The sequence below is a fragment of the Cygnus atratus genome, chromosome 3, assembly GCF_013377495.2.
Source record: "Cygnus atratus isolate AKBS03 ecotype Queensland, Australia chromosome 3, CAtr_DNAZoo_HiC_assembly, whole genome shotgun sequence".
Taxonomy (NCBI): domain Eukaryota; kingdom Metazoa; phylum Chordata; class Aves; order Anseriformes; family Anatidae; genus Cygnus; species Cygnus atratus.
This window is the reverse complement of record NC_066364.1, coordinates 109306079-109327193: the sequence shown is the minus strand read 5'-3', so window position 1 is coordinate 109327193 and position 21115 is coordinate 109306079. Positions and strand designations below refer to the sequence as shown.

The 21115-nt window shown below is 41.0% G+C and overlaps 1 protein-coding gene across 14 annotated transcripts in view; it reads right to left on the bottom strand.

The window, feature by feature from the left end:
* EHBP1 (EH domain binding protein 1) overlaps positions 1-21115 on the bottom strand; it is a 213493-nt gene that overhangs the window by 53391 nt on the left and 138987 nt on the right. For all 14 annotated transcript variants that reach the window (XM_035553095.2, XM_050709408.1, XM_035553088.2 and 11 more), the window contains 2 exons: positions 19044-19958; positions 16987-17130 (listed from right to left, as the gene is read on the bottom strand). In XM_035553095.2, the coding sequence (XP_035408988.1) occupies positions 16987-17130; positions 19044-19958 (1059 nt within the window). The remainder of the gene's footprint in view (positions 1-16986; positions 17131-19043; positions 19959-21115) is intronic.

Genomic DNA, 21115 nt, shown 5'->3' with positions numbered 1-21115 from the left:
GGGCAGGTTACAACTCATAAAACCCTACAGTAAACAAAGCGTATGGACACAGCACAGTATCTTGTTCCTGAGTGACAGAATTCTGATTCCCTATCAGATTGCCTGGATTTACTTTTCTGCTCATGTCCTTACGATGGAAAGACGATTTTGCCTGGGCCCTGCAGCAGGATGCACATCGCTTTGTTTGCTGTGTCTCACCCTGCAGCCTCCCAGAAGGTGCAGAGCAACAGTTACGTCGGAAACTTCTTTGTGAGCGTACACATTAGAAAGACAACCTGGAAGCTCCCCCTGCTACCTTGTGCTGTAACAGATCAATTTAATTTAATTTATAGCCGGCCAACTGACACGGCGACCGATTTTATTCCAACCCACGGTATTTGATAACGTTAATTATGTTTAATTTTACCTGAACTAAAACTGCTCAAATCTCTACGACTTGTAATTCCCGGTATAGGTGAACTAGTGGTTTTGATTTAAATGGCTTTTAAAAAGGAACATACACATTTTATTTTATTTTTTTAACTAAGATTCCCATGTGGTTTAATGTCAAACTGCTTGATCCACTACCCCGCACGTAAAATAAGGTTGGTTACGTGTTTGTGACAAATACGCCCTACGCCGACCAGGCTGATGCTCCTCTCCCCTCCTCCTGCAGGAGAACACGGATCCCGAATTATTAGCATAGTCATTAACATCCCGGGGATCTCCAAGCAAACACAGATTATTGTGGCTTGTGTTTGTGCTGATTAAGCCAATCATCACCAGCGGATAAGAGAAAACCGGCATATTTATTGCTTAAATTCAATTCGGGTGTTTGAACCATCGATTGCTGAGCTTGGCAGGGGAAAGGCTGCTGTAAAGAACAACGAAATGTAGAGCAAAAAAAGTACGTAAACCACAGCGATTGAGTTTGGAGTCACCGAACAATTATTAAAAAGCAAATCAACCGCCCCTGGGTTCTGGATAGGAAAGTGCTCAGGAGCAGTCTGCAGGCTTGAACATACAGATTCTCCTGTCTGGAAAATAATAATAATAATAAAAAAAAAAACAAAACACAAGGAGACGGAGGAGTTAAAGCCCACAAACAGAAGCTCTGCACCAAGAAAAGGAGATGCAAACACAGGCAGCGATTTTTTCCATTCCAGTTCAGTCTTGAAGAGAAAATGAGGTAAAATCTTTCACCCCTCTGCCACGAAGCTGATGTGCCAAAGCAACGTTAAAGTTTCCTCAGTCCCGTTCCCCCCCCCGGCTACCGATTGCTTTGCAATGGTCTAAAAATCTGCCACACGGATGCACAGCAAGTAAAACTTCACCATTTAAGGACAAACTCTTCACGAATAAGTAATGTAATTCCTTGTTTCCCTCCTATAAAAATGTATTGGTATGCAATTTTTATATTTCACAGTTCACCGCCATCTCGGCAAGCTTTCTTCCACTGCTTCAATGGTGCTACTTTTAATTTTATCCTCCTTAGTCCTAGTAATTAAAGTGATCAGCAGTGGCATCCCAACGGCTTTGACACAGCTACAACCCCCTAGCAGACTTCTGCTTTTAAGGGGAACGGGAAAAAAAAGGCCTGGAGTTTCATTTCACTGGAACAAGAAAATCAAGCTTCTCCAATCCTCAACTTTATCCAATTGTTCTTTCAGCAGCCTTTGGATCTTAAGAAACAAATAAGAACGGCTGCCGTTAGGGGGTCCTTTTTGTACTCACCGCAGACGTCAATGGCTGACACTACTTTGGCCAAAAACGATGCCCTGGATTTGTGAAGGTGAATTACGACGTGAAATGCTGTCGGAGCAGTTGCTAGGGTCAGCGCCCGTCCCGTGACGCTGCTCAGCACCACCAGCAGCTGAGAGCTGACCAACCCAGCCAACAGCGAGCATGGCCGAGGTTTGCAGGAAGGGAAGGAAACCCACCCCCATTAAAGCCCTTCTCCTTAAATCACCAAATATTCTGCATCTCCTCTCATTTTCAAAAAAGGAAACAAAACCCAAAAACCTCCGCAAGGGATTTTCAGTTGCCCTTTGAGAGAATTTGGGGATGATCCTACCTGAGTTTGCACCACAAGTCTGATAATGAATTATCCTCCCACTATTAAGAAAATAAATAAAACTGGCAAGCTGTATTTTTTTTTTTTTTGATGTTTAAAAGGCAATTTATTCACCATGCTCAGACTGGAGGGAGTGTAAGTTAAAAGATTTGGTGCTACTCCCCGGCACCAAACTTACAACAGTGTTGTGCCTGATGGGGGAGCGATTCATGGAGCTGCAGGTTTCCAAATTTTCTGTGGTCTGCCCCGACATCTAAGAGAAAGAACTTGACTGCCACCTCTTTCATCATCAGACAGGAAGAACGGCTCTGTTATTAGCCATTCAGAAAGAAAAAGACTTCTGTGCTTGTCCAGAGGCAAGGATTACCAAAATGTACCTATTCAGTTCCTACAGAAGACAGAATAAAAATAAATAAAAAAAAAAATTACACGAGCTTTAAAGGTTTGCGCAGGCTGGGTTTTGCTGTGACCTTGATCGGCTCTTGTTTGAGTAAATAGGATTTGGGATGAAACATTAAAACTGTTTAGCCGATCTTTTCAAACCATTTCAAACTTTTCTTATGTTGGTTTATAATATAACCAGACATGCTTGTAAATGGCCACACCTGCTCATTTCTCTGGGGATGGCCTGATCTCTGCCTTTTCTAACAAAGAAAGGACGGGGGGAAAAAAATCAGCCTTTCTTGTTGCAAAACAGAGTGGAAAGTCAAAATCTTTCTCAAGTTTGTCCCATCTGGTCAGATTAAATCTTTGATCACTCTGGGGACCACGTTTCTGTTTGGTCTCTACTACTGTCTCACAACAGCTCAGAACTAATACACAGGTACCGAGCAAAATATGAATCGCCCAGGACATGCACGATGTAAACAAAATTGCAGTGGGTTTGCATTTTGGTATCTAGTTGGATCACAGGAAGGCATCAGCAATGAGAACACAGACATAAACATCTCCTCAATTCTCCATCTTCTGGCTGGTGTCTGCATTGGCTACTTTAGTACCACTAAGCCAGATGCATCTTGCTAATATTTTTCATGAACACAGAATATTGCAAAAAGTACCAAATCACTTGTCATACAGAAGAAGCTCACAATCTGTGTCACTGATTGTCTAATGAGACAAGACGGGATGAAAGCAGTAGTTTCATCAGTAGCTCAACGTCCAGAACTGGGAGAATCACAAACAATGCCATAGCAAAGCTGTCCCCTTCAGGAACAAATAAATAAAGAACAAAACCAAAAACTAGCAATAACATGGGCTTGTGTGGCTGCAAAATGGAAAACGATTCCCTAAACCTAGGAGATATTTTTAAAGAAATGTTAGCCTCATTTTGATTTTTTTTCCCAATATTACATATTTTGTTCTGCATAACCTATGATTCATTTGGTACAGCACTACTGGTGTGAAGAGTGCTGTCTTTAGACAAAATTGGTAATTTTATTCTTTGATCATTTAATTGGTAATTTAATTGGTAATTTAATTCTTTGTGTAAGATAAATTCTTAGTTTACTGAAAGAAAAACATATATACATTTTGGAAAAAAAAATAAAAGACTGGCTGACTAAGTAAGTATCACCTTGTGCTTCATCCAAGGCCTCTTGCTGGTTGTCTGGCTGCTCTTTTGTAGGCAAAAAGGAGCTGAACGCTCTCTGGCTCCTTAGATCTGGCCCAACAAATGCACTGCCAGTCATGCACATGGATCCAGCTTAAAACCCAGTGTGAGCCTAAAAGAAGCTAGTCAAACTGGCACCTACTCATGCAGAAGGAGATAGATTTGTCATGACAGGCTGATTATTCAATGTAAAGAAACAGTTTAGCTTTTCTAATCTGGTACAAATACATCTTTCTCAGAGAAAAAAGTAAAAGGTCTAGCAGTTCAAGTATTTAAAGTAAAGAAACCAACAAAAAATTGTAACGTCAAAGTGAACCATAGGTATTTGTGCTGGTGCATTCTGCAAAACAGCCCCGCAGTTCTATTCAGATAAATAAGATTTAACCCGTTTAACCCCTTCGGAGCTGCACAGCTCCGCCATGACCACAGCAAGTATTTCTATTTCACACTGCACTTGGCCGTACAGCGGGTTTTTAAGGGCAGACCGAAAGACGTAATTCCAAATCCATCCTTTCCGTTTTCATCCTCTCCTCAGTTGCCTGCACTGATCACAGGAGCGATGCCCTGCCGGCCAGCAGTGCGGCGGAGAGCGACCGTCGGGAGAGCGGGTCTGAAACAAAAGTGACAGCCAAGCCCTCCACTAACTTCTTCCCTGGAATTTCCCCCGCTCGTGCAAGTTTGTGCTCTCCCTGGTACATGTGCTGTAATTAAGGACAACAATCACCTGAGGCAGCGGGCTCCCAGGGCTTGCTATGCCTGTCACCGTGATTGTCAACGCTGTTGGCGTTACCCACAAACAAGGTCTCAAAGGCTGAAAAACAGTCCGAAATTGTGCCATCAGACAGGGCATAAAGTCCGATCTGGGATCAATAGTCTGAAGGTGGCATTTTCAGTGCTTTTCAACAACCTAGCTACAGACAGAAGGGAAAGAAGCTGCTTACTCATTGCAGGAGTCAACATTTGTACAGTTCCACTTAAGGGATTTTCTCTTGTGTAAACTTGACTTTATAATTTAAAATAAAATAAAATAACAACAACAAAAAAACCCACCCAGTCGCGTTATGAAACAAAGAGTGTTGGCAGGCGGATCAGATGCTTAAGCTTGAGAGCAGCATCTTTCAGGCTGCCAGCCTGGGAAGCTTCCTCCTCGCTGGGGCAGCCGAAGGACGTGCCCTCCTGAGGAATGCTTTACCGGCAGCACGGAGCAGGGTGGCTTGAAGTCCGTCCCCCCCCCCCTTCTCTAAATTTTCAGGGGAGGGTGGCAGGATCACAGCCCGCTGGCATGTGCTCAGAATGTAAAGAACGAGTGCAAACCTTCCGCCTTCCTGGATCCTATTTTCCTGTGTGTTTTTTTTTTTTTTTGAAAATGTCCTGCAAACTGCTGGCAGCTTGTTTTTAATGGAAAATACCAATCGCCTAGGATCTATACCTAGCCTTTTGCCAATAATGAGAAAACTTCACCTTCTGTCCCCAGCAATTCTTAGGAAATCTTTTGCTGTTATTCCTACAAATCCAATTACAGATTGTTGAGTAGCTAGTGGAGTAAGCTTATTGAGGAGTGTCACATCACTAAGTCGTGCGTATGTGTTTCAGTTTGTAATGTGGTCTGAGCCGCTGTAGAGGTGTCAACTTAAAATGCAAGTAAGTAGCAGAACAGGGCTAATCCCAGCCACTACTCCCCTGCAGCCAAATTGTAGCGCAATGAATGACAGTGGAAATGCAAAGATGCCACTGTGCTTATCACACACAGCCAGATGGTGGACCTGGATCAATGCACACATGCCACGATCAATGCATTTGATAAAGAATTAAGAAGAAAACTGTACATGTTATCAAAGAACTTGTACATGGCATAATTATGATTCTGCATGTGCTTACTGATGATATTGGAGACTCAGAGGCAGGTGATAATGAAACTGATAGGAAGAAATAGCTTAAAGGCTACAGCATATGGCCTCAGCACTAAGAAATCTTGTCAAATAGTTCAGAAAGCTTTTTTAACTGTTATTACAGGCTGCTCATAGTGCAAGCTGGTGGCAACATTTTAATTTTTTTTTTAAACCTGAAACGTCAAAAAGTTACAAAAGCTATACTTTTCAGAATGGCTTAGAAAATAATTAAGACACTATTGTGTTTTAAATGCAGCAAAAAAAAAATCACAGGTAGAGTCAGTGCTCACGGTTTTCGGTGGTGGTGGTTGGGCATTTTTTAAGGTATATAATTATGTCTTCCCTGAATCCGTGTTTTTACACTTTAAGGGGTCTTGTGGCAGTTTAAAGAATGTATTTGGGTAACAATTTGCATTTGTCACGCTAATTTGTACAGATATAGTTTTGATATTACTTCTCATCAAATGTATAGTATTTCCCTCTTAACCATTTGTACTCTGTTGGCTGTATTTCAGCTACCTTGGATGTCAAAGAAGGTAATGAAGAAAAAAATGTGGAAAATGGTATAAAGCAATAAAAAAAAAAAGCATATACATTTATAGTGTATAAAAGGTACCTAAAATACAAATTCTCATGCTCCAGTTGATAGATGAGCTGTCTAATCAACGCCTGGACGTAACTTAAGTGCTCTCATTAGTGTGAAGGCCTTCAGGCTAAATAAGACTAAATCCCTTAAAAATTGCTTCTGCAATAGAAAAATCCCCCTTACCATTTTCCTCTGCCTAAATCATATCAATTAAAAAGAGAGAGAGGGAGGGGGAGAGAGAGAAGCATTTTCACATGACTTTGTTTTAGCTGACACTCCAAAAACTATCTCTTGAATCCAATTTAAAATGTTGCAGCAAAAAAAGTTCATTAGCAATTGAAGAAACAAAAAAATCACGCTGAGTTCAGTTTCTCTTTCACTTTAAACTCGGATCTTTAATCAGTGCTAAGGCGTATAATGCCCATTGAATCCTTTACCTTCACTTTTTTTTTTCCCCCAACCCCAAATATTTAATCAACAGTGCCCACTGCGGTTTTACATTTAAATTTTATAATTTATCAAAACGAGCCTCTGGAAGGATGAAGCATGCATTTTACTGAGTTGCTTTTCAGTGTGGCACCCCCCAGCCCCAGAATTTCAATTTGTCCTGACAAACCATTGGGTATTAAACGCTAAAGGCACGCAGAGCGCATAAAGAACTGATGGCTTGATTAGCTCTTGTGGTGCGATTGAAGGAGCTGTCTCTCTCCCCGATTCTCCATTTTGAGAAACACTTTGATCTCTGTTCAAGTCAATTCATGAACATCAACTGACAAGACTGCATGAAACACCCCAATGGTTAGACCCAAACTCGGAGCAAACTATTTGGTTTCATTAAGGCTTCAGGAGAAGTGACCAGTGACAGTCCTTTCATTCCAGAGCCAACAGGCAAGTGACTATTTAAACTTTAATGTGCACAATGTACTGCTGAAGGCCACTACACCTATAGTCGGTCACTCAAGGATGAATGCCCGTACCTACTATTTTGTGACATGTGAACTGCTAAGTGCAGCTGCAGGCTCATTAACGTGTTTGCCGAGTTGTTTTCGCCACCGCGGGCTGACTCTCCATATTTCCCATGTGAGAAAGCAGTGCGTCGTCAAAGGGAGGCAGAACAGCGTGCGCCGCGTAAAACCCAGTTATTAAAAAAGATCACATTTCTAAATGCAGTAATTTACTACGTGTTTACGCAAACGTAGAAGAAATACTACCCATTCTAGCTGAAAATATAAAAGAACTTGAACCCCACCACTGACAGAACGCAGGGTGTTTGTCGGTGCGAGAGCTTTGCTACAGTCAACTATTTACATCGCTTTTTCCTTTTTTTTTTTTTTTTTTGAGCTGCCCTTTCCAAAGAGTCCCACTTCAAAGAGCTGTTTTTTTGCTCCGGTTCCTGTCAATGCAGGTCAGAAACACCAGAGTGGAAAGTGGCTGCAGTGCCGTGGCACAAAGAGTCTCTGCGGCCGAAATCAAACAAAGCCCAATTAAACTGATCATAACGTCCCAGTGAACACAAGGAAGCTCACCTGGTATTTCTGGACTTCTTGTGTGAATTCCCAACTCTACTCAGTACTTGGTACTATAATTACCCTGACCAAAATACTGTGAAATTACTGCTCTGATCTACTAATGGCTGCAAAAAATCAAGCCGTCGTGGTTTCATGCCAAGGGGCCGTAGCAAGGTGGCGCAATGCTTTCCGACAGGGACGACAACTTCTAAAAACTCAAAAGGGAAAATTAACGGGATGTGGTTTATGTTGCCAAGGCCTGTTCATTAATTACCAATTTAATCACTGCTGGAGGCATGACATTACAAAAATCTGGCTGAAAGTTCTAATAGATTATGAAGACCACCTAAGAAGAGTGACCAAGAAATGTACAAAACAATTAATACTGTTTCACTGCTATCAAAGACACTCAGATTATTTTACATCAAGTGAAGCAAAAGAATTAGTAGCTTCACAGTGCCACCACTAGGAACTGTAAATACAATGGCACACAATTAGTAATGCACATGTGACTTTTCGTTCAAGGCATATATCCTTGGGAAAGCCAGAACATGATAAGGAGAACAAAAGAAACATTTTTAAATGAAATGAATAAAGATTTTAACTCTACCCTCATGCATGCTGAGCAATAACAGAATAGGCGATGCAAAATACAGCTCTAAGTGATGGCGATATCATCCTGGGATTCACAACAGCATGTGCTGAACATCCGCACAGAAAACGTCCACAGTTATTAGCAGCAATATAAAAAGAGCGTTCAAGATGCTAAGAAAGCTGGGTCTCGCCTCACACACAAAAGAGGGGCTCTGAAACACCAAGACTTTTTTTTTTTTTTTTTTTTTGCTAATGTTTATAATCAGAGAGAACATTTCAAGTTTTTGAACTGATGTTCAAATGATCTGAAAATTCAGTTAATAAACCAACAGTATATTTTCTGGGACCGCACATGTTAATGCTATGGCTGCAGACTACACAGCACCTGGAATTAACATACATATAATAAACAACTGCATATTTATATTTAGATGCTTAACTGGTGTAAGTAGACGGAGCTTATGGAAATAACACCAATAAAATTCAACTGAAAATCACAAGCATTTATATATAAAACCCAAACTGCGTAACGTTTGTCTTGCATTATCAAAGGTTCTGCTTTATTCATGAAATCCCTCCTGGTATACAACTGACAGTGCATACTAATTCTTCTTAGAACTACATTTACTTGCCCTAATTGATTTATTTTCCCAGCTACATAAGGTGCTTGTCCACGTCACTATTTCTGTACAGAGAAATATCACAATTTCATAGTCAGGAAGTGCTTAAACTGATCAAATACGAAGTCAAAAGACACAGAACCTTATTGGAAACTTACAGAGTATTTTTATTTTTCATGCACTGAGTGATGGTAAATAAAACAACTTGTTTGTTCTTCCCATCAAGGAAACGCGATCAGACTATCTCAACCTTAGCATGTCATTATAAAGAAGTAAATATCAGTTCAGTCGTGGTTTTGAAGTGTTCAGTCAGCAGGTCTGACCTTCATTTAAAGAAAAGTATATTGTTAAAACAGCTATAAAACTTGGAATGCTCATGAAATGTAAATACTATACAGCATAGTCTTATCAGCTTAAACCATATTTAACCACTTTACAGTGGCATACATACAAGACATAAATGAACAACGGGGAATAAGTTACCAAAGCTCAGGGATTACCAAAATAATGTTCAATCTTTTTACCAATTAGATGGTAACTGCTTCTTTGTAATCTCGAGAAGATCTAGTGATCATATCTAAATCTGGTCACAATTATCAGCATGACAGGCTAGGTTTTTTGCAATCAATATTTTCCTATTAATATTAAAAGACCAAGGTTGCCAGCTGCAAAGTCCTCCACCTCAATAAATGTATGTTAGATGTTTAATTAATAAAGATCAACTTCGCGCTCTCAAAACCAAAAACCACCATGGGGATAACTTTGGTGAGTTCTCTTAAATGAATTAATACTATCACCTTGGTCACAGACATTTATTTTCCAGTGAGGGAGACTGTAAAAATTCCACTGATGATCTAGATGCCTTTCCTAGGGCAATATAAGTAAGGATTCTGGTTTCGGGTAGAAATAAAAATAGCTGAATAAAGCTATCTGGTGCTCATTTTCAAGAAACTGTTAAAAAAAATTGGAGGAAAGAATAGTTGCAGCGCTAACTTGATTTGAAGGCGTCTTGCAAATTAAAATGTCCTTTTTTATTGTCTACTCTACACTTGCATTCTGTACCACTTCTGTTCACGTTGATCACAGTATACTTTTTGGTCACGCAGCAGAGCAGGACAGTTAGGAGCTTATTTGCTCAGAGATGCAGGAAGATTATCGGAGGACATGATCAATAAATCAAACTGTTTAATAAAGTGTTTTTTTTCTGAGCACTTGTTCAGAGAAATCATGCTTTATTTTTATTTCATTGCAGATGGAATATGCTGTATCTGTGCAAATGTATGGAATCAAAATTAAAGAATATACAAATTCATCTCATTTTAGGTTTTGTCCGTTTCTGGAGCTTTTTTAAAAAGCTTTTTCCATTTCCATCCAGCCACCAAGGACGTAAAAACAGTTATCACTTTGCACTCAAATATTTATGAAAATGAAAAGTAATGGGCAAAACAGATTGACACCTGAAGTAGAAAGAGCTTATTAAATATGAATTAGATACAGCCGCAACAAGTCCTTTGAGGAAGTGAGTAATAAAAAGCGATATTCTGAACAGAAAGAAACAATCTCATGGCATAACCCTATCCTGCTGCCCTCTGTGTTCAGACTGCGTTTGCATGGCTGGAGGTAAGAGCTCTTTGGTGAGGTGCTTCATATCTCCAAGTTCTACTACAAAAGCTGAAGCTAGTCTTCACTGCTCTTTCAAACTTTATATATATTTATATATATATATATATATATATATTCAGGCAGCTATAGCTGTCATTCAACTTGAATAAATATTAAATAATGGTGGTGGAGATAAGTAAGCCCAAATCTTTCCGTGCAGAAAGCAGGATAGCAACAGTTGTGTTTAAGCACAGCAGCAGTGTCAGGCCTGCTCTCTGAACACGCTCCTGCAGATTATATTAATATGGTTCTAGATCCTTATTTTACAAATGGAGTCCCTCACAATTTTTAGTGCGGTTATCTTCACAATGCTGTCGTGAAGAAATAATTACTGTTTTCCTGTTTCATGAGAGGCAAAAGACAGAGCAATTCCCTCTGCGTATCACAATACTGAACTCCTGCAACCCAGAACCTGCATGTGATCCTAAATCTGCAAGGTCTTTGACCAAAACCATGCGAGGGGCCCAGTCCCTCACCTAAATACACTAAGGAGGAACCCTCAGCTCATGCAAAACCCAAGTAACTTCAGGAATGACCTGTGGCTTGCGTTAGGAAGACAAACACAACCTTTCCCAGATGAGCACCACTTCTCATGAAGGCTGTGCTGTACAGTGTTCTTCACTGAAGCTGTCTGCCCTACAAAAACCAGTTAAAAGTCTTTGACACGTGCTTTAGGAGATGCCAGAAACAAGACTGCTGGGCATAATCTTAATTAGCCTTGCCGTGGCATAGCCTTTTCCTGTCCCCCGATCTCACCCACCTTCTGCCTAGAGCTGAACTCTGCCCGGTGGTGTTCAATACTTTGGGGTATTTTCCCTGTTCGATACACAGACCCATCAATATGTAGCGCCAGGCTTTACTCTGCAATATTCAAATCCTGCTCTGTGGGCAGAATTATTAATTTCTTCAAGGGCTTTTCTACAGAGCTCATCACTACGGTATTTAAGCGCCTCAAAAGCATTAATCACATTCCCTTCTCCCAACACCCCGTGGTGGTGTTATTACCCTGTTCTTCGGCTGAGAACTGAGACGGAGAGATCCCGCTAAAAGGATCTAACGCTGGATGCTCACTCTGGGAAGCCTATTACCTGCTTTTTTCAGCGTACTAAGCTTTATGCAGCCCTTTATATGGCTAAAGCACAGCTCCAATTGATTTCCCTGACGGACCCGGATGCTCAGTGCATCTGCAAATTAAACCTTCACCTCAAATGGCCATCCAGAGAGGAAGGATGCACAATTAATGACCGCATGGAGGAAGCTTGGTTCAGGAGACTTTGCAGCACTGATCAGAAACTCTGAGGCAAAGGCAACATTACATTTAAATATTTTGAAAGCCTTAACCATGACCTCAGCCTTTCGTGCCTCGCCATCCCTGCTTCACTGGCCGTACACCTTCCACTTCTGAAACCAAAAGGACAGAGGTCCTCTGGACAAACAGTCTGCTACGTCACCTCAATCCTCGGAGCTAAATGAGACACAATTGCTTTGGGGAAAATAGTATGTGATCACATAATTAAAGACTGCATCACAATGCATATACACAAAGGAGGTTAATTAAAGTTGCCTGCGCATTTCTTAACTCCTAATTCCTTTCTCTGTAATCACCCTGACTCCACAACCATAACCATTGGAGTTTACAGAGCCAATGACAGCTGCAGTAAATTTCCATTCTTTGTGTGGACCACTCATTAGAGGAGAAAAAGACAAACGCTTTGCCACTGGCCTTCGCAGCTATTTGCTGACAGTGGAGTTAGGCTGAGATTCAACAACTACAGGTTCCACTCTGCATCTGGCAAGTGAGGATTTCCTGCTGGAAGGCCCTTTGGCCCTGCACCTCCTCGGCACTTCCCACTTGCCTTGGACCCCTCTAACCTGCCACTTGGCCACTGAGGTAGCACAGAGCAGCTCCAGCTGCTTCACCTTTACAGCATCCCGTGCATGCAAGCCCCCCATGTTAACAGCCATCGCTACAAGGCTGTATTTTACAGTGGCTGGTGGGAGAGCTTATGTCCATCCTAGCACTGTGATATTCATCACGAGACAAGGCGAGTTACATAAAAATGACTAAGCTAGTAAGAAGGCTCTCCTGGTTAAAAGCTGAGTGATTACAGCTGCTACACCAGATTGGAAATGACAGAAGCATCTCGTAAAAGAGTCACCGCATGCACACCTACATCAAGACAGCAAGAAGAAAGGCTGAGCTATTTGTAAATCTACCAGGGAGAAAGGCATCCATAAGGGGATCAGTAAGTCTGTTAGTCTGCTCATACAGCTCTTCAGTTAACTCTTCCAGTCTCCAAAAGGCTGCATCAATTTTAAGGATCCTCCCTCCTATGATCCTCCCAACCCATAAGCATGCTTTCAAGCCGTTCCTGACCAATGTAGTCTCTTCTCAGACTTCAAATACCTGCCTACAGGCTTACATACCTCTGTAAAGGCTGGCACACACACAGCTTGCAGATTTAAGCCTTCCTGAGGAGCACTAGGGGAGCAGATCTAACAGTGGAAAAATTTCTCCATGCTGCAAGGAGGGAAGCAATAGGAGAAAAGAAAAGGGGCTAGTATGCTGTGAATGGAGGAAAGCAAGCAGAGAAGGAGGTCTAAATCAGGTGGACTGATGACAGGGATAGAAGATGATGATGGGGCAGAAGGCTCATAGGGAAGAGGTCTAAGGCAAGAAGGTGTAAAGAAAGCAACTATTAAGAAAGAAAAGTTAAAAAGCAGAGAAAGGTGCTGTTTAAATGGACAGTATGGGAAGATGAAAATAGTGGGAGAGAGAAGAAAGAACAAATGAACACGAAGCACAGAAGTGGAAGAGGATACAGCTTGGGATGCAATGAGAAACACCTGATTTGGAGGAAAATGGGAGCGAGCTAAGATGTATATGAGCAAATTCAGTGCCTTCATCTTCTGCTCCCGTAACATCACTGATTTCTGAGTTAAAAATTAAAAAATAAAGCACATGAGATTACTAGTATGGGCCTAACCGCACCCCAAAGCACAAACACGAGCAGATGAAGACGTTTAGCACAACAAGTCAGGTGAGCTTACACCAGGAAGCTCGTATTTATGGCCACGGAACAACCTTGGAAATTTCCTCCCTTCTGTTGACCTCACACAGCAACACAACCCCACACACTGTACATTGTTCTCGCTTGTTTACTTAGAAAACGGCAATTCAGAGTTCTCACATGGCAAATGGAAAGTAGCACAGCAAAGCCTACGAGACAGGATTTTCAGATGTAACTAATGACACCGCCAGCTTAGATGGGGTAGCTGGTTCCCAAAGGCTGGGCTGCCTGCAGCTCTTTTCATGAAGGTGTCAAAGAAGGTGTAACTGCAAACTTGACAAGTGATATTTCAAATTATTGGACTCCCTTTTTAAAGTTTTCTTGTTGAAAAATGAAATCTTCCTATTTCAAACCATTTTCTCTTGGATCCCCCTCAAATCATCCCAAAAATCAGCCTAACCCAACTCATACTACAAAACGTTGATTCCAGTTACAATAACTGCCATGTGGCTACCACACTGTGTATTACCACACCCAGGTTGCACACTGACACCTGCAACTCTTCTAATGTGCAGCTAGATGATGCTTGAGTAGAAGTTCTTATTATTAACCCTAATGACCAGAAAGCACTGAACAGTCTGTGCTATTTTCCAACAACCAAATGAGCAATGGCAAATAAGTAAACTGGCGTAACAACATCAAGTGGAAAGATCTCTCTGTGAAGATGAAATCTGTTAAGAAAAATAATCAACATATCCTACCATCTATACATGTTACTGCATATATGCATACAGTATGTCACTTTTATATAGCACATCAAATAGGAATACTGTACCAGTATCCATTCAAGACGTCCCCTTTCAAACACACGTTTCCCACTGAAACACATTCAGGGAACACTGAGCTTGGTAAGCCAAGCGCTCAAAAGTTAGAAAATGTCAAGATTACCTTAGCTATAAATCCTTACATTGGTTCTCATTTCATGTAGTCTTTACCTGTAGACTCCATACTTCTTTTCTACAGAGTGCTTTACTTTGTCAGTGACCGTGACTGAAAATGTTAACTGAGTGAACAACACTTCACTAACTCACCTTACCCTCCTCATTCACTGTGTGCCCTATGCCTTGTTTAAAATATGCTATTTCAACATTTCTCTGAACACACAATTATTAACTTCTCCCAGGGCTCTTCACTATTGTGTCTAAGAGTTTCCAAAATACATCTCCAGAACACCCTTCTGACTGAGGAGCTTTTGCTATCCTTATGTTATAGTCAACTGAAGCGAAGAGTGCCCATGACCTGTTTGCTCAGAGCACCCAGGACTTCAGAGGGGCTCACAGCACAGCTCTCCTTGACTTGGCTACAGCTGGGTGCATTCAAAGCTTCCATAAACCCATCCCCAATAATCATGGTTTGGAAATTAGAAATCAGGGAACCTGCCAGCTTGAATATGTTGAGTTCAAGGTACCCCCTCCCCCCCCAGCATTTTAAAGGGGGAAAGAGACTTTGGCTCTGCAGAGCAGCCTGAAGAGACTGCCCTTCTCTTGCAGGCTTCCATCTAATTCAGTTTTCAGCTTCTCTAACAAATGAAATAAGGTCCCATGGATAATCCAGCTGCCTGAGCTTCACAAGCCTGGCTCACCCTGAAAGCTCTGTCTCTGTCTCCTACCATTCAGCCGGCTTTTGTGGCCTAGGCACAGTCTTCATTTCTGTCTGACTTCGCACTGCCATCTACCTCTGTGCCATCTACCTGGGGCGTCTCTCCTCCGCGTGCCAGCACAGTAGCTCCTTCTTTTCTTCCCGTTTGGATTTCATCAGCAGGAGGAGTTTGAGTCTAAGAGAGAAAGTTTTGCTTTCCAATACTATGATCTGCATCAGAATGGACCCTGATCACCAGGAGAGCAACAGTAAAAGACATTCATGCTGTGCTGTGCCCATGCAGACAATTTTTACTGACACTTACAAACTTTTCCAAACTTGAAGGCTCTCTAATGATCTTGTGCTATTAACACAACTTTAACTGTTTTGAACAGTCTTTTCAAGGGGATGGAACCTTTTTCTCATAAGACATTTTGAACATGGATAAAGCAGTCACCAAACGTAATTCAGGGAAACGGTTGAATAGGCTCTTTTTTTTTTTTTGAGGTTCAGAAAAAAATACCCCGAGGCAAAGAGCTGACGTGGAAAATTTCAGCTCAAACAATTAAATACTAGCAAAGTTACAAAAACTTCAAAAATAGGGGCTTGTAATAAGAAAATGTTGGGCAACTTTAATTCCAGTTATTTCTGTCTGAATAGTCATCCATAGCATCCCTCCTCTAATGCTGTTTGGTATATGAAAAACTGTTCATAAAAATAAATCCAAAGTTATATTTACACTATACTATACTTATCTAGGAAAAAGTTATATACAAAACAATCCCAGCATTTTTTATATATCATTGGACTATCATTAGACAACTAAGATGTTTGTGCATATATGAACATATTTTGAAGAAAAAAAGAAATGTTTGCCAGTTTGGAGAAGAATTGTCTATGGAAAAAAAGGTCCAGCATGGACCCAAGATAGTTGAGAGAATGAAATGAGATGTGTAAAATCACTGTCTTCATTTTCTGATTGTGTGATCCCATTTATGAAAAAAGCTGAATCTGCCCCTCAGGACTAGCCTCTGAAAGATGTGAATCAGTAAAAATTCAAGCCTTTCTCTGTATCGTTATTTTTCAGTTACATTTACATTCTTAGTTGCCAGTACCGTCTCTAATGCACAATAGTTTGAATCACAAAACCCACATTGCAAAGGTTTGCATAAAAATTAATTAGCTTTCATCTCCAGAGAGTACGCATCCTTCCAGGTCACCACTGAGGCCACTGGAGGTGCAACCGTAGCTGCTTCAACATTGGAGCTCATTCCCCGGCTCCACTTTCCCATCTCCCCAGCATAATCAACTTTCGTGATAAAAAGGAATTGTTCCATCAACTCTTTTACAAGACTGTCACAAGCAGCCTCATTCACTGCACTACCACTTATGAAGCAGCAAGTAGTTGACATCACAGGCTTGGGGAATGCATTTACATTAGCTGAAAAAAGAGAAGTAATCAAAAATAGCATAAATTACTCCACTATCATTTAACAAGTAACTTTTGTTTTTCATCCCATTAGAAACTGCAGTGCCAATCAAAGAAGGTGCTCCCAGACCTCTGCTTCCAGTGAAGTCTAAGGCATCTGTCTGTTGGCCGTAGCAGCAGGAGAAACACGCTTTTCAAGTGAACTAAGGGTATGCGACACATCACAGCACTGGGGCACTGAGCGTGGAAAAGAAATATTCTGCCAAGACTACTTGCAGAACCGTTTTCAAAACATATGGATGTGCACGTAAAAACACCACAAAAACATAAGCACGTATGGTAAATGTTAACTGTGTAAAAACTGCCATATTGGCCAATATTTCTTACATCATTCAGCTGCTTATTGCGGGCTGGGATGATCGTATTCGTTAGCTGCTTGTTCCCTGCCTTTAAAGCTGCATCTCTTCTTGCTTGCTCAAGCAGAACTCTTGCTCGTTCTTTAAGTTCTTCCTGTCTTGACAACATTCGTTGCTTAAAAATAAAGAAATATAATTAACAGCAAGGCAGCCTCAGGGTATTTAACGTTTACACAGCAGCTAATAGCCAGGAGCCTTCCTATATAATAAAGATCAGGAGTCACACGGACTACAGCTTCATGAGGTGACAGCATTCTACAGAAATGAAAAGTAAAGATGATCAAAATGTAAAATTAAAAAAAAAATACTCATAGGCCTTTATAATGCAAATAGATTTCCCTCATCTTAAAACTTAATTTCTATCAACATTTAATGCCTTTAAACTGCAACTGTGGAAAAAAAATAATTGGCTTCATGGAAGCTAACTATGTTAAATATACCATGTGTTTACTTATTTACTTTAATATGTATGCAAATAAAATGCTTTGTTGGCTACTTATATGGGTATCGCTCATTTATAACTTAAAATTGAACACAAAGAGGCTGGGTACAAGGTAAGACAACCTGCAAAAATATCTGCTTCTCCTTCATATATGTGAACATCCACTAAAAAGTCCATTCTTCGTACACGCGACTGATTATACCGCAGAGCAGAAATAACAGAAGGGGGACTTCTGCGAAATGAGCTCCCGTACATATAAACTCCCCAGTGCTGACTTCTTAGTCAGGCTCAGCCATGAAGACTCTAGGAAAATGCATCTCTAGGCCTTCGGATGAGCTGGAAGCGATGCTGCAGGTTGTGCTCCTCCAACGACTACATGGAAATGGAAACAGCTGAGACTCATCAACGACTGCATGTTCATGGTTAAGATTGAGACTCACGTCTGAGATTTTATGACCATGTGCAAATGCACAGAAGATTAATAACAGACAGACAAATGTCTTCAAAGCCATCTTGTCCTACAACATTGCAAATGCAAGTCATCCTGTCCCTCCCTGCTGCATTACTCTGGGGGCCAAACTGTTCCTTTCTCATCTAGTATACAAGGATGAAGACAAAAAAAGTCATGAGTCTTCATGAATTAAAGGAAAGAAATTACCTGGCTTCAGAACTAATATTTGGCTATCACCTATCCATGGGCTGCTTCTCTTGCAATAAAATGAATCCTAGTGGTACTTACTTGAGAAAAAATGTAAAAAGGTTTGAAGCAATCTGTAATACGGGCTGTATTCTTCTCTTATCACAACTAATGGCGCAAAGCCAAGCGAAGCCAAAACTAACGAACGTTCTTCACAGGGGTAAAATTATAAGCCTGGCTTGGGATTCTTGTAAACAGGGCTAATAACATTTCTAACATATTTTTGTGGTGATATTATTTACTGATAATGCTCAGTATTTATATAATACTCAACTTTCATCCTCTCAATAAATCTGCAAGGTAGGTGGGCTTATACTTTCTATCTTTATAGAAAATGATATTGTGGTTAAGAAACATGCTCGAGGCCACTAAAAGAACAGCATCATTTAATATTCTGGAGTTTCTACCTCACCATCGTAGCCTATGTTCACAAGGCTGTGTAGTTTCTCAAACAAGATTTGGAAATATGTTTGGTATATTTCAAGGCATTGAAAAGTTGACATTTTTTGAATATGGCTCAATGAATCTGTATGTCTTTCTTTTTCAGGTTTTGCTACAGTACACATTATATGGAAGAAAGGTGTTGCCATACTCAGTGGCAAAAGCCTTAAAGCCATCTTCTTCAGACTCGTTGGGAATACATTTCTTCCTTCAACTAGAGAAGACTGGAAAGGTTAACAGGAGGAAAATTCCTATAAATGCATTTTTATGTAATGACACTTCTTCAGCATCACATACTGGTCAAAATATTTATTGCCCAACAATAAAAGCACACAACCTGCCTTGCCATCTATCCTGAAGATATGCTGTAAAATACAAGCGTGGAGAGAGAACTTGAACAGAATCTGCATGGTGACTCACAGGCACACAGAAAGTTTATATTTCTTACCTGGGCTGTTTTTGCAGCTGGATCTGCATGATTTAAAGCCGCTCTGGCATCGTTGTCAGATTCAGATTCTGCTTGCCTCGGAGAAGCACACGTTTTCTTCGCAAGATCTGCATCCTTATTATAAAAGTACCCAAGGTTAGAAGTAGGTGATAAACTTGGCTTTGCGACAGGTGAACCAGGATCTAGTCTTGTGCTCTCTGTGGATCCCATATGCCCCAGCTTTTCCTGCTCTGAGAAACCAACGGTACTGTCTGAACTCTGGTGTCTTTTCTTGTCGTTATCTTCACCAACAACGGTGGGAGACGTGTCCTCCTTTTGATCGCTGACATGTGCCAAGTCACTCAAGTCTAACGTGTCAGCTTTCAGCAACTTCTTCTTTCCCGACACAGGCTGCGCTTGTGTTGTGTCTGTACTGCTACACTTCCCAACTTCTTCAGAGGCAGAAGTCCTTCCAGAGCTCTGCTGGGATTTTTGGGGGTCCGTGTCGCTTCGAGTCCTGCGAGAAGAAGGGGAAGCTGTGCTTGGGCTTAAATGGTCATCGGGAGTCTGATGCTCGCTCTCGGACTCGCCGACACCGCTGTCATTGACAAACACGGAGTCGTCCTGAGAAGCAAAGTCTGCCAGACCACCATCCGGCGGATGCAGCTCAGGCTCCCGCTTCAGGTCATTCAGCTCTGCGTAGAATTTTTCCTGGTCAACGGAACTGTTTGTGTCCGTTTCATAGTTCCCCACTTTGTATGTGCTTTTACTACTGTTCTCCTCGATTTGAACCACGTTTAATTCTTGGCCGCAGAAATGCGCCCGTATTTGATAGAGATAGGTCATGACAGTCAGTTTGTCAGGTATCGCTAACAAAACCATGTCAGAAGGCTCCAGCAACCGCGATATTCCTAAACTGGCAAACCCATCATATGCCTTTAAAAACAGACAAAAGAAAGATTACAATACAGCACTTTCTTACATATCATAGTATTTCAAGAAACACAAGTAGAAGCTTCAGTCAAAATAAGCAAACACAAACATATCCAATATTACAGGAACAGTATAGGCTTGGCTTTATTCTTATTCTTTTGGCTTCATTACAGTGGTACAGTACAGTAGTTAACCATTTTTTGTTGCACAGTCCAACCTGAACTCATCGATTTGTCCTGACAGATTCTAGATATCTCCCAGGGTATCTTCACAGTAATGTAAATCAAGAGAATATGACCAGCAAAGACACTCAAAGAGCATCGTTCCAAATATTTCTAGCATCATCCCATACCGTAATAAAATTTTTTGTTACTCAAAGTAATGCCACTCTCATAAAGCAAAAAGATGTTCAGGAACTGCAACTTAAACCCCCTTGTGTTTGCATTAACAAAGCCTACTGCTACCTTCCATGGTTCTCACTCAAGTAGCAGGAAACAAGCAAATAAAAAAAAGTGTAAGAGTTGGAACAAGAAAAAAGCAACCGAGAATGTTTTTTTAAGATAAGGAACAAAGATAGAAGAAACACGACACTAATCCATCTTGGGTTTTATCACTGGTGATCAACCTTCTCCCTTCTACTGGTCAGGTAGTTGCAGTGATTTGTGTTGATGAAAAACTGTGTGTGTGCAGATAGCCACAGATGGTGTGATACAAGACATAAATCACATTAATTCAGCAAACAAATGCATTTAAAAAAATTGTTGACACTAAATTTATTAGAAAGAAAAAGAAAAGGGGAATTTCATTCATACTTCCATTTCTAGAAGCTGAACAGTCTGAAAGCCTCCTGGCTTGTGAGGCCACATCTCATTATTTCTGCTTGCCCTTTAAGTGAGTGGGCTTGGTGCATCAGGTTTTTCTAGTTTTGAAGAATTAAAAGCCGTTTCTCAATTTACAATTAATTATTACTATCCCGGATTAACCCTGGAAGACAATATTGTGTTTCAAGGAAGCCTTTAAAAAGGCCTCCTATTAGCACAGACTTGCTCGGTCACCATGCTCAGGCTTCTCTCCCCTGGCAGCTCTGCATCTCCTGTCCAGCTTCTTCCAAAGGCTTCGAACATGCTAACAGCTGTCTCAGCAGCATTTCCAACAAAAAC